Source organism: Megalops cyprinoides, chromosome 13 (assembly GCF_013368585.1).
Source record: "Megalops cyprinoides isolate fMegCyp1 chromosome 13, fMegCyp1.pri, whole genome shotgun sequence".
Classification (NCBI taxonomy): domain Eukaryota; kingdom Metazoa; phylum Chordata; class Actinopteri; order Elopiformes; family Megalopidae; genus Megalops; species Megalops cyprinoides.
In genome coordinates, this window is record NC_050595.1 from 33,880,167 (window position 1) to 33,895,380 (window position 15,214).

Here is a 15,214-nt window from a genome sequence, read left to right on the forward strand (position 1 = left end):
GGGGGGGGGTGTTTGTTCGGTACGTTTAATGAACTACCGTATGTGTGACAGATTGCGGGGACTTGAGCGGTGACTACAAGTATATTAAAATGTTTGGGCTAGGTTTGTTGAAAACTTTTTCCCTTCGGATAGCCTATAAGCGTGGCTCTTTTTCCCCCAGTGCATTTTTTTGTTTTGTTTTAACAAATGACATGTACTTATTATAGGCCTACGCGTTAAAATGTGGGTTTCTATTACCTTCCTAAAGACGAAGTATACTTTGCGGCATGATTTTGAATAGCATGGTGCCGTTTCACGTAATGGATATTACGATTTAATTATTATTAATTTCATTGACATTTGGTTTCACACGTGCTGTTTTGCCACTGAGCAGGCTAATAATGGACATGATGTTTGTAACAATGTAAGGTAATTTTTAAAAATGCAATAAAACTATTTACATATTCGTATATGCCGCCCAATCGGATATTGAAACGAACGAATCAGTGAGTCAAAGATTCGAATCATTTATTGTACTGAACGAAAGGAGCCGAATCACTAAGAAGAATCGTTTTGAACACCACTACTCATACCTGTATTACTAACGAGATCTACTTTTAAGGGCTTTTAACCCCATGAAAACGCGCGAGATCTTTTCCATCGTCACGTCACACCTTCCCATCACCCCTCGCGGTTCGGGCTAACCGCAGTGGAGGATACCGAAGCAGGCGGCCATGTTATAGTGTCAGGACAGAAAAAGCAAAGGGCGAAGAAAGAAAAGAGAAGGGAATAAAAAAGAGACAATAGAAACAAGACCTACTAAGGCGAAGACTGTTTAAATTAATTTCAATCGGCTATTAGAGGAGCCTAGCAGTTAACTGAGACGCCATGAGTGGAGGGACCCCTTACATCGGCAGCAAAATCAGCCTGATCTCGAAGGCCGAGATTCGTTACGAGGGGATTTTGTACACTATCGATACGGAAAACTCAACGGTGGCCCTCGCTAAAGGTAGCCTGTGCGCTAGCTCGCTATCTGCATGAGGAAAGGCAAAGTACATGGACGGTTAGCTACCGAGTAAGAACAACATGACTAGCTTGCTGGCTCTGGCTAGTTGGTTCTGGTAGACTTCAGTGGGCCATATTTCAAAAGTTAGTTGTCTAGCTGGGTTCTAACATGTAATGTTAGAGGTAGTTAACCGGTTAATAGCGTCCACGTTGGGCGAGAGACTAGTATCTAACTGGCGTTAACTAGTTACCAATGCAAGGTTATGTTAGTAGCCAGTTAGAGCTATTGGCAGCAATTGACTGATGAGTCACGGTTATCCAAAGGTAGTCAGGCTCGTTGTTAGTCGCTGCTCACTACCTAACCTAACGTTACCTGAATAGTTCTTCGGCAACACCGCTGGCCACCGCCGGCTGGCTAGCAGGCTTTCGCTCCTTGGCTAGTTGAACATGGTCGCACTAAATCAGGTCGATATCACCCACATGGGAGCTAGTTTGTTAGTCCAGGTGGCTAACCGCTACGGGCAGTAAGGCCCACATCACCTAGCTAACTAATTGGGTGCCGTACTGGGAACTTGTACGGTTCCCTGTTAACAGGAAACCAGAAACGACCACCTTTGCTTTAACACACACACTAGCTACTAAATACTTGCTTGCTTATCTAATTTTGCTGACAGTACAGTCTTGTTAGACTTCATGTTCAGGCAGGCCCCATGCATTTAGTTCGGTAGACTATTTCGCTAGATAGCTAGCCTAAAATGGCGGAAAACAGAATAAACTGGTTCGCTAGTTCGTTAGCTACTTGAACTCTTTGAATGGAAACGAATTGTGGCGCCGATGTCTTTTATGCCAAGATGCCACTATTTTCCTTAAATTGCGATTGCTAGTGAACGGCAGGCCGTCCACTTCATTAGGCAGCCCACTCAGCCATGCCATATCCCTGAAAAAAAGTATTGTTTGTTGCTAGCTAGTAGTGTAGCTAACTTTACATGTTATCCTTCTGATGGCCTAGTTGCGATTCATTTCTTTTTGTTAACCTCATGGGTGATATTAGGTACCAGCGTTACGCACCCAGTTAAATAAAATGCGACCAAGTGATGATCGACTGGCTGGCTTTAGTTAGTCTTAACTGACTTGACTAAGTATATAGGCGGCTAATGTAAATTGTGAGTCAGCTCAGTAATCTCTGTAAAGTAATTAGTTATTGAGAAGTAGTTAGCCAGGTGAATATATTTAGAATATACTTAGCTATATACCCACCAATATATACGTGGAAATGTATGTGCATTGTGTAAACATCGCTGCACATGCTTATCGCTAACTAATTTCGTAAATTATTCCTGTTGCATAACTGCCCCAGCTAGCTAAGTCAGTTTTCTAACGTATACCTCACCCTAGCCTAACCTTTTATGTTGATTGTACATGTATAATTACATATGAATATGAGCATATTGATTTAAATGTCTTCATTTCTTCATTTTAGAATGGAAATTACATTATATTGTCAGATGGAAAGAGACCTGCGTTTATACACGATGAAGAAAATCGATGTGGTCGTAGCTGGCAATAAAATATTCTCCATTTGGTAAATGCTTTAAGGCCCATCATTGTGGGAAGAAGACATCGAGTGTAGTTTCTAACTAAATTTTAGTTGTTGAAGACTGTCAGTTTCAATGTAATATAAAGACATCTTTTGTGCTGCTGTAAATACATGTGGCATGTATTCTGCTGAGACAAAGTCAGGGCAGTGGTGCAGTTCAACTAAGTTTATTTTATGTGCAGAAAGAAATTGTTTCAATCTGCCGTTGCACATTGTGACCTCCATATTTGCTGGCCACCAAAGAGGTTGTTATTGCATATTTTTGCTGTTTGTTGCGCTCCTGATGAGTATGACGAAATGGTTAAGGCCAAAGGAGCAGCAGTTGAATGTCATTATGGTCATTATGTAAAACGCTGTTTAAACATCTTTTCCTCAGTGCGCTCTTTTGGTACGGAGGATCGACCCACCGACAGGCCCATCCCACCACGAGATGAGGTGTTTGAGTACATCATCTTCCGGGGTAGTGACATAAAAGACTTGACTGTGTGCGAGCCCCCTAAACCCACATGTTCCCTTCCCCAGGACCCTGCTATCGTACAGGTAATACATCTTTGTGTGCTCGCTGCCACTTGCTGGACAGGCTCAGTTGTTTCATTTTCTTCACAGAATTTTCTCTTTTAAAGGACATATGTGAGTGATTACTGAAAATTGATTCTTGAGCTACCCCATAATCCCTCTTGGATATATTGTGATAAACACCTGACAGAAACCATTTCCTGATAGCAGATAGTTGAATGCATTCTGGTTGTGCAAGGCTTAACTTTATCTCCTTCCTCTCTCCTTAGTCTTCTCTTGGGTCCACCCCTCCTGCTGCAACATCTTTCCAGTCTGTGAGCTCCTATGGGCCCTTTAGCCGGGCCCCGGTACCCCCCTACAGCCAGTTCAACCCCAGCCCCCTGGTGGCCCAGCAGTTTGGGGCAGTAGGTGCAGGTACGTGGCACTTCAGTAGGCTACAGCATAAATAGTTCCACCTTCCTTTAGTGCCTCGGGACTTGAGGAATCACAGTGATTCAGTATATTCTTTGTTGGCCATGCGCATAAGCTATCTTCCAGACAACCCATCTTGTTAGTGTGTAGTGTAGGTTATACCATTGTTTAACTGGATTTAGAAGAAGCAACTTTAATTTCCATGTGAAATTCACTTTCTGGCCTTTTGCCATTTTTCAACCTGTTTTATTTGTAAGCACATTTTAGTTGTGGTCTGTTAGGCTTTTAAACACAACTTGCATTAAGACTTTATTTATGAGGAGGGATGGTGTGCCCAAGGTAAATCCAATTTGTGACAAATTGAATTTTCTTCCCAACATCACAAAACCTTATCCTTTCTATAGAGGTAATAGCCAAACCCTGGATACTGGAAGTCCAAGAGCAGGATTCCACCTGCCAGGGTTTTGGCCTTGTGCAGAGCCAAGCCACAGGTCCAGGCGGAACTTGGCATTCGCTGTGTGTTGTGCCAATGCTCACAACTCTAAACCTGCTGTTCCTCTCCATCCAGGAAGCTCAGGGCCCTCCTTTGGTAGCGACACAAGCACAAGCGCGTCCCTGTCCCAGAGCAGTACTATTGGCTCCGCTTTCCCCCCCGAAACGCGCTCACTGAACTTACACATAACCGAAGGTAACCGTATCGTGGGGATTCATAAGTACCAGTCAGTTGCAGGTTTTGGTGAGGCGATATTTTTGTAAGAAGCATAGATCGGTTTTTAATTCCCCTCCCTCACCAGAACTAAAGAACAGTTCAAGGTTGTGGGTGTTATGTGTCTGTGTCTAACAGAAACAGCATTGAAACTGGGTGGGGTTTGAGTGCATTTCACCTGTAGGATTAGACATTTACAGGATGTTTATGGGATGTTGCGCTGTTGGTAGGCAGCACAGCTTTGCTTGCTTCTGGCTTCCCCATGCACCAGGTCTCATCACTTCACTATGTTACTTGTTTGTGTTAACAGGTTTTTGTGTTAAAGAAGAGACCATTAATCTCTCTCGCTGCTTTTATTCCACCACGTAACCAATATGACCATGAACATCCTCAGCAGAACAGTACATGACATTGTATTTACAAAGCAATAGTGAGAAATTTATGAAGGAATTTACTAGCTTAAATGAAATGGTTGTGCAGGGTAAGGTTGTCTGTACTTAAAACATGAAGTGAATTTAAAATATTGTCATTTAGCAGATGCCATTGTCCAGAGCAACTTGCATAGTTTATTTTTACATGTTATCCTTTTACACAGCAGGATGTTTATTGAGGCAATTGTGGGTTACGTGGGGTATGTTGTGGGTACAGCAGCAGTGCCCCGGCAGGGAATTGAACCAGCAACCTTTGGGTTATGAGCTACACTGCAACCCCCAGTGAATTTAGGGAATGAATATGAAGTGAAATGTAAATGGTAATCATCGATTTGTTCTGCTTGGCACTGCATTAAGCTGCATGTTGTTTTAATGTGGTTCGCTTTGTTAATGCCTTGCTGTTCACCAGGGTTGTGCCTGTTTGTCATTGCCTCCTTTTGCAGCATAAAATCAGTTCAGGATAAGCCCGCTTTGAAATGTCATGCTCACCCTCCAGGTCCCTCGAGCCCTCAGCTGGATGCTGTGAGGAAGAGCCCCTCCATGGAGCAGACAGTCCAACCCGCCCCCTCTGCCACAGCTCCTGCCCCTCCCGCACCTGTGGGGCAGAGGAGCCCGGTGCCCGCTAGGCCCACTGCAGCCGGCACCCACAAGCCCTCAGATGGACCCGAGCAGAGGAGAGGTGAGCCCTTCTTTCAAGGCTTATAATCCGATGAAGGCTCCAACAGCTGTCACCTGTAGGGCTTCAGTTTGAGTTGTTCTTGCAAGTTAAATATAGTTTCCCAATCATGAGTGCTTTGGAATTTGAGATACATTTGCTGTATGTTTATTTTTGTTTAAGGTAAGGGTTTATGAGGTATATTGATCAATTGCAGGTTATCTTCTTATATATTCATTTGTTTATTGTACTTACCTGAACAGCTTGCTAAAATTGTTTAGGAAATCTTCAAATAACATGATGCATGGATTTCTCAAATCAGGCTTACATGCAATCTAATTTTAAGCAGGTGGCCTGTAGCTTGGAGATTTTCTCCGCTAATACATTAATTCATTCATAAACCATGTGTTGTAATCATTGAGAGCATGCAGTGAAAATTGTATCTTGACAGGTGCTGAAGTCCAGAAAACACAGAGACAGGACTCTGACCAGGGCAGGACAGATGTCAGTAAACGGCAGGCAGGTAAGACAGATATGACAGCCTGGGCACGCCCACAGTTCACTCATACAGCCAGCCAGAGACTTATCTGGTGGCACCTTTACGTCTTCGAAAGTGATGAAAATATGAACTCTGTTCACATGAGTCTGCTGTCTCTCTGTCATTTGCTAGTCTGTTTTTATTTCCTGCACATTTTAGTATGAACTAGGCCCATCTCTGGGGTCAGTACCTCTGTGGCACAAGTTGAACCAGCTCTCATTTGTTGAGTTTGCCCAGGTTCTTGAGTGTCTCGCGTTGAGGTTGTTTGTGTGTGAGTGAATGGGGTGTTTGTCATGATGCCAGTGTATGGAATACCGTGGGCTGAAAACGCACTACCACACTTCTTCCAGCAGGGGCGCCCCCAGCTCGCCGGGGCCGTGGGGGTGGGCACCGTGGCCGAGGCCGCTTTACCGTGCGGAGAGACGGGCCCATGAAGTTTGAGAAGGACTTTGACTTTGAGAGCGCCAACGCTCAGTTCAACAAGGAGGAGATCGACCGAGAGTTCCAGAACAAGCTGAAACTAAAAGGTTTGTTTAAACTCAGCAGTTCTCAACAAAGTGCCTGGGAGTTGAATTCTTACAAATGGGAGGTTCACTTTTTCCAACCATCTTTTGGCAATATGATAGCGTAGACTTGCTGTGTCTTACAATGCTCTGCATCCACTGGTGGTGTTCCCCTAAATACCACAGATGAGAAGCCAGAGAAGCAGGAGAAGACAGTGAATGGGGAGGATAAAGGAGACTCTGGGGTCGAGACCCAGAACAGCGAAGGGAATGCAGATGAGGAGGATCCTCTAGGACCCAACTGCTACTACGACAAGTCCAAGTCTTTCTTTGATAATATCTCCTGTGATGATACCAGGTACAGCTGCCATCCTTCACTGCTGAAGTGAGATGGAAGTTCAGCTCTGCATTCCAGAGCATGCTAAGCAACCAAAAGAGGCTTGTTAAATGAGCTGGGCTTCAATGCGTGTGTATCAGTAATGATTGGTGACCCAGAAAAATGCAAGGCTCTGCTTTCCTTTAGAATAATTACAGCTGCAAGTGGCATATCAGAATGAATGATTTCCTTAATTACTGACTGAACTTAAAATGTCAGGGTGGACCTGCATGAATTGAATTACATCCCCTTTCACGTTGACTTGATTCCTTTTATTGTGCTTCTGTGTATGTACTTTTTTTTTTTTTTTTTAGGAAAGCAGCTGAAAAATCTGGAGTTTCAGCATTCCCAAGGTAAGCTTGTTTACACTTCTACACTGTAGACTTATGCCTGGTTTACAGTTTCAGTGAAGGATATAATTCTCTATTGTGTAAATGTACATTAGAGACCTTATTTTCAATTCCTCATTATTTCTGTTGAATTTTGTGTGAAGTTTCAGGTACATGACTACTGTTCTGGTTTTGTCTATCATAACACTTACTCTTTTTTCCCCAGTGTATTCTTAAAGGCAGCGTTTCTCAAACCTCTCCTGGAGGACCCCTTGTCCTGCATGTTTTAGAGCTCCCCCTGCTCCAACACAGCTGATTCAAATGATCAGTTTGTTATTAAGCAGCTTCAGGAGTTCATAACGATTTGATCATTTGAATCAGCTGTGTTGGAGCAGGGAAAGATCTAAAACATGCAGGACAAGGGGTACTCCAGGAGAGGTTTGAGAAACACTGCTTTAAGGCAGGGGTGGCCAAGCTCTCTTCAGCTGGGGCCAGATTAGATCTTGTGAAAATACCGGAGGGCCAGCTCTTTGTTTTTAATTTTACATATGCATTCTAAAAGCTTTTGTTTTCAGTGTAATAATAAATCAACAATTAAATGGGCTGTAATCAATAACATAGAAAGCCTTGCCTGCACATCTTCTTACGCTGACTTCTTAGTAAAATTCAAAATGCACTCTGCAGTTTTTAATGAATTATGAAACAGTAAGATAGCAATGGAAACAGATGTTGTTTATATTGTATTGTATTAAAAATATTAATTATGTAAAATCTTCAAAATAAAAATCAAGTTTAATTTAAATCCATTAACATATAGTAGTGTATGTAGGTGCCTACTATACTTAAACAAGCCTTTAAGTCAGACATTTATTTATAGTGCCTTTAGTTTTAAGCAAAGTTAATTCTGGACTGGTATAAATGAAGTATGAGTATAAAACAGACCTACTGTTGCTACACACGGGTGTTTAATAAGCTTTTGCACGAATGAGGTTAATGGTTTTAACCACTGGCTATCCAACATGCTCAATTTTCAGACATTTTGCGCATAGCGCTTGTTGATGAATGATGCAGTGAATTTTAATGGCATCGGACCCATACTCTCGGACTCTGTTCTATATCAGCGCGGCTAATCCACTTCTTTCACCTAGCATAGAAGGCGCACCAGCAGTATCAGTAGCAATTCCGCTCATTTTCGCCCATGGCAGTTTTATGTCATTGACAACTTTAGACACGGACTGAAACAAAAGGCAAACATGGAAAACTGCTGCTTTTCCTTAGGACAAATGGCATCCACCATCTTCATTACACAGCCTTTCACAAACTCGCCCTCAGCAAAAGGTTTAGCGCGCTTCGCAATTAGCATCGCCTCTTTATAGATAGATCTGGTACCTTTTTCCTTTGAATCTTTTGCCTGTGAGAAGAGTTGTTGCTCAGTTCACTTTGTTAGTCCTTTCACAGCTGGACAGTTTTTGGTACAAACTATGCTTAGTTTCGTAATGTCTCTTCACATTGAATTCTTTCATAACAGCAATGGTCTCTTGGAAAATGATCAATTATTTCAGCTTTTTAGTGAAAAAGTACTCAGTTTTCCATCTCTGTTGAAAGCAGCGGCCCTCGATATCAACTTTGCGCTTCTTTGCAGCCATATCGAATGACTGGTTGGCTACTGACTGAATAACCAATCAGTGTGTTAAGGGACAGGTTTAATTTCTTCAGTATTTTGCAGGTCTGCAAACTGTTAGTGCTGCCATCGTGTGGTGAGACACTTGAATAGCACATTTCACGTCTTCACCACATAGCCTGGCACTGTGGCGGGCCAGTCGCAGTATATTTTGGGAGAGAAGCCGCGGACCATTTAAAATCTGCCCCTGGGCCACATTTGGCCCGCAGGCCGTACTTTGGCCACCCCTAATTTAAGGCGTAGGCATGAGATTTGAACAAGATGTGTTCTACAGCTGACACTGTTGTAGTGTATTACTGAGCCTTAGTAGCATGACTCTGCTGTAGTGTAGCCCTGACTCTGTGCTGTTGCAGGGAGCGGAGGCCAACCTGGGCTGAAGAGAGGCGGATGAATGCGGAGACATTCGGCATCCCAGTGCGCCACAATCGGGGCCGAGGGGGCTTCCGAGGGAGAGGAGGCATCAGCTTTCGTGGGGGGCGGGGCCGCGCGGCCAACAGGGGGTCCTTTGGGCAACCACGCGGAGGCACCGGCAGCTTCAGGGGTGGCTTCAGAGGGGGGCGGGGCGGCAGAGAATTCTCAGATTTTGAATACAGGGTAAATCATTCTTCATTTCCTGCACCTCTGAATGAATAACATTGCTGAGATGCGACATCAATGACCACATGTACTCCATATATGCTTTTATTCTGGGAATCTAAACACTTGTCTGCATGTACGAGAATATCCTAACAGCTCATTCTAAATATTCCCATTATTGACAGTATTTCACATTAACACTCCACCCCTGTTGTTTGGAATCAGTTATCTTAATATTCCATGATGCCTATGAATAGAAGGCATATCAACATTGTGTAAATATCTTGTAGTGTCAGATAAACAGTAAATGCATCTGAATGAAACTGGCACAGCCATCTGCATTTGCATGGCAATATGGTGATAGAAGCCTCAGATTTCAAGCTCTTGTCTTTTGTTCAGAAAATGGGAATAATACCAGTGTCTTACTGTGGATTACTGCTTGAATAGTGAAAGCTGGACATTTGTCTGTGTATGTCTGCTACCTCCCATGCTGATGTTGGTTGCTGTTAATGCAGATGCCTGTGTCTGTAATCAGCATGTAAATAAACTATTCAAAATACACATGCTTATTGCACAATCAGAGTGCTGTCTGCGTGGAGGTGACCCTGTATGTGTTGTGTAGGTGCATCAATGTCTCCAGCCTGACTGGCCTTACAGGTTTGAGGTGTGTCGGTATATGCATATGTAACTCTGTTTTGCTTTCTTCCAGAAGGACAACAAAGTGGCCGCATAGTACACCTGGAGCATGGATCCAAAACTGAAATGTAGCTCTTCAAGGTCCAGAACTTAGTTTGGGTTTCGACTTTTGCCAAAAAGAATGAAGAAGCATACTTGCTGTGTATTCGTCACCAGCACTGGGGTAGAGTGCTAGACTGCTTGGGTTTAAATGCAGTTTCTTTTCCATTTCCTTTTTCAAACAAAAACAAATGCATACAGCACAGTCTGAGAAACATAATGCTTTTTTGGAAATGTAGGCAGAAGGTTGGGAAATAATGTAAAATACAGTACTTCAGTGGAACTCTTCAGTATTTTTTTCTTACTAATATTGTATTTGATGATGTTCTGTTAAGTGTAAAGATGGATGCAGAAGCCCGCCGATACTGTGAGAGTACTGGTCACTGAAATAGCTTTATTTTTTGGACATATCCTGTAATGTACCTTAGAAGCACCAAAATCCTGTATGTAGCCAGTTGGGTCACAGTTACAGCTTTGTACTTTTTTTCTACTTCTCATATCAGTAGCCAGCTATCCTGGCTTTGTGCAGCCTGCAGTGTTCTGCTGTGTATTCTTGTCTGAAATACTCTTCGTTTTAATTAGCTTTTTTCAGTATCTTTGGGTATAGCAGTCCAGTGTATGTCGCACAGTGAACCAGCACTGATACCGAGCAGTTAAATTCTGCAAATAAGTGTTGCTGTAGGTGCAGTCTTTGACTTCAGCTTTCCTCTGCTGGCTCCATATTGTTCTTATGTTAGTAGTCTCTCTAAGCCTCCACTAAGACCCATTCACACAGGGTTAAGAGCAAGTTGGGCCACTCCCTAATAACCACTGGAATATGACTCATTGTTCTGAGGGCCAGTTAAAGGCTGTGATTTTTACTGTGTATCAGTGCATGAATGTATCTACGCAAGTGTCATTTGAAAAGTTGCCAGTTTCTTAATTTTTTTCCCCCAGGGATCTTTAATAGTGTTCATAACTATTGGACTAAAAGACTTTTAGCAGTGAATTTCCTGGAGCTGGTTGGAAGAACAACGACGCACATTGTGTAGTTATACTGGTAGTTGAAGTATGGTTATAGTTTGATAAACTGCAGTCTTCATTTTCTCAATGCAGTGATGATGTGGACATTTGCTGTAGCTTGTTCGTCAAATTTAGGGCCAATTCCTATTGTCTGATGTAGATGTCATAATATTCATGATAGATGAAGTTGATTGACTTTCTGCTTTTACTGCTAAGGATGCCTGGATGCTTGACTTACAGGCTGTGAGCACATTCCCTGGTAATTCTGTGATTAGCAAAGTTGAGTTTATTTGGACTGAATAGTTCAGGATGTGCATCTCCTTTGAGCATTTTAAGTGTTTTATTAAGAAAGAAATCTTTTAATTACTCATAGGGGAAGAATTTTGCAGAAAATGTATTCAGTTGCACTTTAAAGAATAGTATTTAAAGGGCCTTGTCACCAGGTAACCCTTTAATCTGTGGTTGTGTTTTATGTAGGCAGCAGCTTGTGCTCTAGTCTAAGTGATCTTGATTTTTGATGCCTGATATCCTGTGTGAATGGGCCTGGAGCTGTTAAACATTGCATTGAATTTACATTTTTAGAGATAATAATAGAGATGTACGGTTTTGGTATGGTTCCTAAAATGGTTGTATAACAAGTGTTTATGGTGAATCAAGGTGAAAAGGCTCCACTGTAAAGCAGGCTGTCAACTTTAATGTTGCCTTGTATGTGCATAGTTGCCTCTGGGACATGATGGGAATCTCCCCCCCAGCTAAGAGTCTTATAGCTGCATCTATAGTGGTATGTTTTTTTTCCCAGTTATGCCTGTAGACGTTCCAGATATTTGCCACCTAGGTGTCCACATTAATTTAACAGCTTCCTGTTAAGTGCTATTGGGAGCAGCTCACAAAGGCACTGTTTCTCAGTGCAGCCTGGCAGGAGAAAAGGAGTTCTCCGGAATAGTTTAGTTCTCTTATATATATATATATATATATATATATATATATATATATATATATATATATATATATATATATATATATATATATATATATATATATATATATATATATATATAGTGACTGATGTGGAGAGAGTATCAAGTTGGTATTACTGTGTGATGGTGTGTTGGACAGTCTGTTGCAGTGAAATTTTCCATAGATCGGCATGTGATTTAGCCTGTTTAAAACAAAAGTGAACAAGAACAGTTGTACCCTTTCCAATGTTATACAAGCTGTTTGCATGCTTTTTGCATTTGTTGAAAACGTGCACACAGTACAGTTCCTTGCAAGTCAACCAGCCATTGAGAGAATTTCATCTAAATTGTAGGCCCATTGCTTTTATAAGTTACATGTAAAACCTCAGATAACAAACGTTGTGGAGCGGAGAATGTTTTAGGTTTTAAAGTATGGAAAGAAGCCCAAATGCTGTAGTTTTTAAACAGGCTGAACAGGATTTTTGTTAGTCCAGAAAATGCAGTGAGGATCCACACACACACTAACCCAGTGCCAGGCTTTGGTACTGTTAGGTGTTCCAAAGACTGGGGGTAGGGGATTGTTTCAGATACAGTTCTTAAGGTATCTAATTATGGGGTAAGGGGCATTGTGGCTTTCTGCTTGCCTGAAATGTTGAAACACAGGAGAGGTTGGTGGCAAGTCTTACGTAGATCATTTAAAAGCACTACAAGAAAATCTGACAGACATACAATATTTAGGGCAGCTAATGAAATGTTTAGATGCACAGTTTGACAGGACATTATAGTGAACATGCAGTACACTGCATGGTAGCCATGCCTTGCAAGAAGCCATGAAATTGATACTGAACAAAACGATGTTGCCAGGGGGAGGAGGCAAGTCCTGGATTGTTGCAATAACTGTTACTGAAATGTCCCATGCTAATTTGAGACTTCAAAACTACATACCACCAAACTGCTACATGTTGTGAAGGTTTAATTTTCTTAGTTACTCCTGATCTCTGGAATAACAGCCAGGTGTTCAGTTAACAACTCTAGCAATTTAACAGCATGGTGTACTTTCAGTGTGCCCCAGCAGACTGGGGTTTTTATTCAAAGCAAAGAATAAACAGTTGTTCAATATCGGTGTCTTCCCCTTTTTTGCCTTAGTTTTTTGCCGTAGTTTGATCAACATTTAATTGCCTCTCCTGATTCCGTTCTGATTTCCCACTGGATTTCAGTCTGTTTTGCATTGTGTGCATAACTTACCATGTGTCCATGTCACAACTGTGAGGTTTTGATAATTGGGTTTCTGTTCGTTAAAGCTTCGCCGCTTGATTATTCAGCATTTTATCGAACAGCTATTACTGTTGGTGGTCAGTGCCTTTAAATCACACAACCTAAATATAACCCATGCTTTAGGTTTCATGGTCAAAATAATTTAAAACCCAATTAATAATAAAGTAGCAACACAACTCCCATCACAACTGTTGAAAATGGTATCTTTTTTATTGTATTGTACACGAGCGGTCAGATGTTCTGTAAGTAAAAGCCCTGCCGTAATTTAAGATTAATTTAAGAAGCAGGGCTAACTGCTCAAATAGTTGGAAGTTCTTGGTACACAATTACAAAGAGGGTCACAGGGACGTCTCACTCTTAATTTCTGTTACACTTCTCTAACGGATTTTCTTTACATCGGTATGGAGATATATCTGGAGATAATATTCGTTTAATAAACACTGATGTTGGTCGCTAATGTTACATTGTTTTTAAGGTTTGGTTATACACCTAAGCACTGCTCTTATAAGGACGACATCCAAGAGAATGTGATTCTTGAACTAGGAATTGAGTATCGATGAGTAATATACATTCACTGAAATTATATATGAACCAGGGTGCTTGCGCAGGTCTTGAAAGTCTTTAAAAAGTACGGAATTTTAAATCGCTGTTTTCCAGACATTGAACAGTCTGGAATTTTGTGTGAAAGTCTTGAAAAAGTAGCTCATAGTAGAATTTGAGAGTCTGTACAAATGCACAAGAACTTTTTAAAATACGTAATATATGAAGAAAAGCAAATAAAGTTGATATGATTTCGTTAGCTGGTCACATAAACGTGCTGGAGTGATATCCAATCAAACTTCGTGTTACCTTGTCAAATTGAGTAGGCCAGTCACGTTATTCGTTGAACGAGCGTCCGAAACTAGGAAGTAAACATCTCACATGGGTGAAGCAGACAACGCACTCTGTGAGAGGACGTCCAGGTAGAATTTGTTTTATGTTTGTTGTTTCTCATGACAATCTGATAGAATGACTACAACCTGTATAATGTACCGTGAAGATCGCAGTTGTAACGTTAACTATAGCATATGGCTAACGTTACAGCAAGATGCGTTAGGTTATCAACTGCTAGGACTCGGTTTGTTTAGCAAATTAACAATAGCAGAAAAATGAACTTGAATCAGATTAATTTATCAGTGTCATGTCATATAAATATGCAATAAGGCCATGGCTGCACGCCCATGACGATGATGTGTAATTAGAGCAGTTCGTACATAGACACGTCTGTGCATGGTAACGTTAGCTTCCACGTAGCTATATGAATTAGTAAACTTTGATCCATCTGTTCTAATGCCGTAAGAACTAGCTTGCCTGCAGTTAGTGTTTCACACTGAGCAAGCCTTTCCTTTAACAATGAAACTCGCAACGTTGGTCTGGACCGCAGCCTGCTGTTACTAAGTTGACACATGTAGCTAACCCAGTGCTGCCAGCAGAAATGGGTCGTTGCGTGTTTTCGAACTTATGGCTCCAACACCAGAAGTTTAAAAATCGGATTGCACCGGACCCTAAATCCAACACAAAAGCATATTGCAAATTTTGTGCAGAAAACATTGACGTTGTCAGCATGGGAGAGGCAGCATTGGTGAGGCATCTCCAAAGCAAGAAGCACTCAAGTCTGGCTGCCAGTGCATTGAGATCACTGCCGGTGTCTAGCCTTTTTCAATTAAGAACTGCTCCACAGTCCAGGTACGATACAGTTCATTTACTTAAAATAAGTCACGTTACTACACTGTAGGCTGTCCTCAAAGATGAGTGTAAACAGAGCTCGTTTATGGCTCTCTGGTGTAACATTATGTCTGACTAGCTGAACATGCTGACTGACTGGGATGTTAGCTGCAGTTAGCTTTATGGTAACACACATTTCAATTGCTAGTTCATTAGTAATACTGTTAAACTCACACATG

At 41.7% G+C, this 15,214-nt stretch overlaps 1 protein-coding gene across 7 annotated transcripts; it reads left to right on the forward strand.

The window, feature by feature from the left end:
* The first annotated feature begins 646 nt into the window (after nt 1-646).
* Nucleotides 647-11,971, forward strand: LOC118787846 (protein LSM14 homolog A-like). Of its 7 annotated transcripts, none has more exons than XM_036543562.1 (11): nt 648-988; nt 2,958-3,121; nt 3,367-3,511; nt 4,077-4,196; nt 5,142-5,324; nt 5,752-5,823; nt 6,189-6,365; nt 6,528-6,699; nt 7,032-7,070; nt 9,081-9,321; nt 10,013-11,971. In XM_036543562.1, exons 1-11 carry the CDS (start codon nt 868-870, stop codon nt 10,034-10,036), a joined length of 1,458 nt encoding a protein of 485 aa, XP_036399455.1. In that variant the 5' UTR covers nt 648-867; the 3' UTR covers nt 10,037-11,971. The 7 variants fall into 7 exon arrangements, with proteins under 7 accessions (XP_036399454.1, XP_036399455.1, XP_036399456.1 ...); XM_036543563.1 differs by having other exon boundaries at nt 10,016-11,971; XM_036543565.1 differs by having other exon boundaries at nt 6,192-6,365.
* Nucleotides 11,972-15,214: the final 3,243 nt, after the last annotated feature.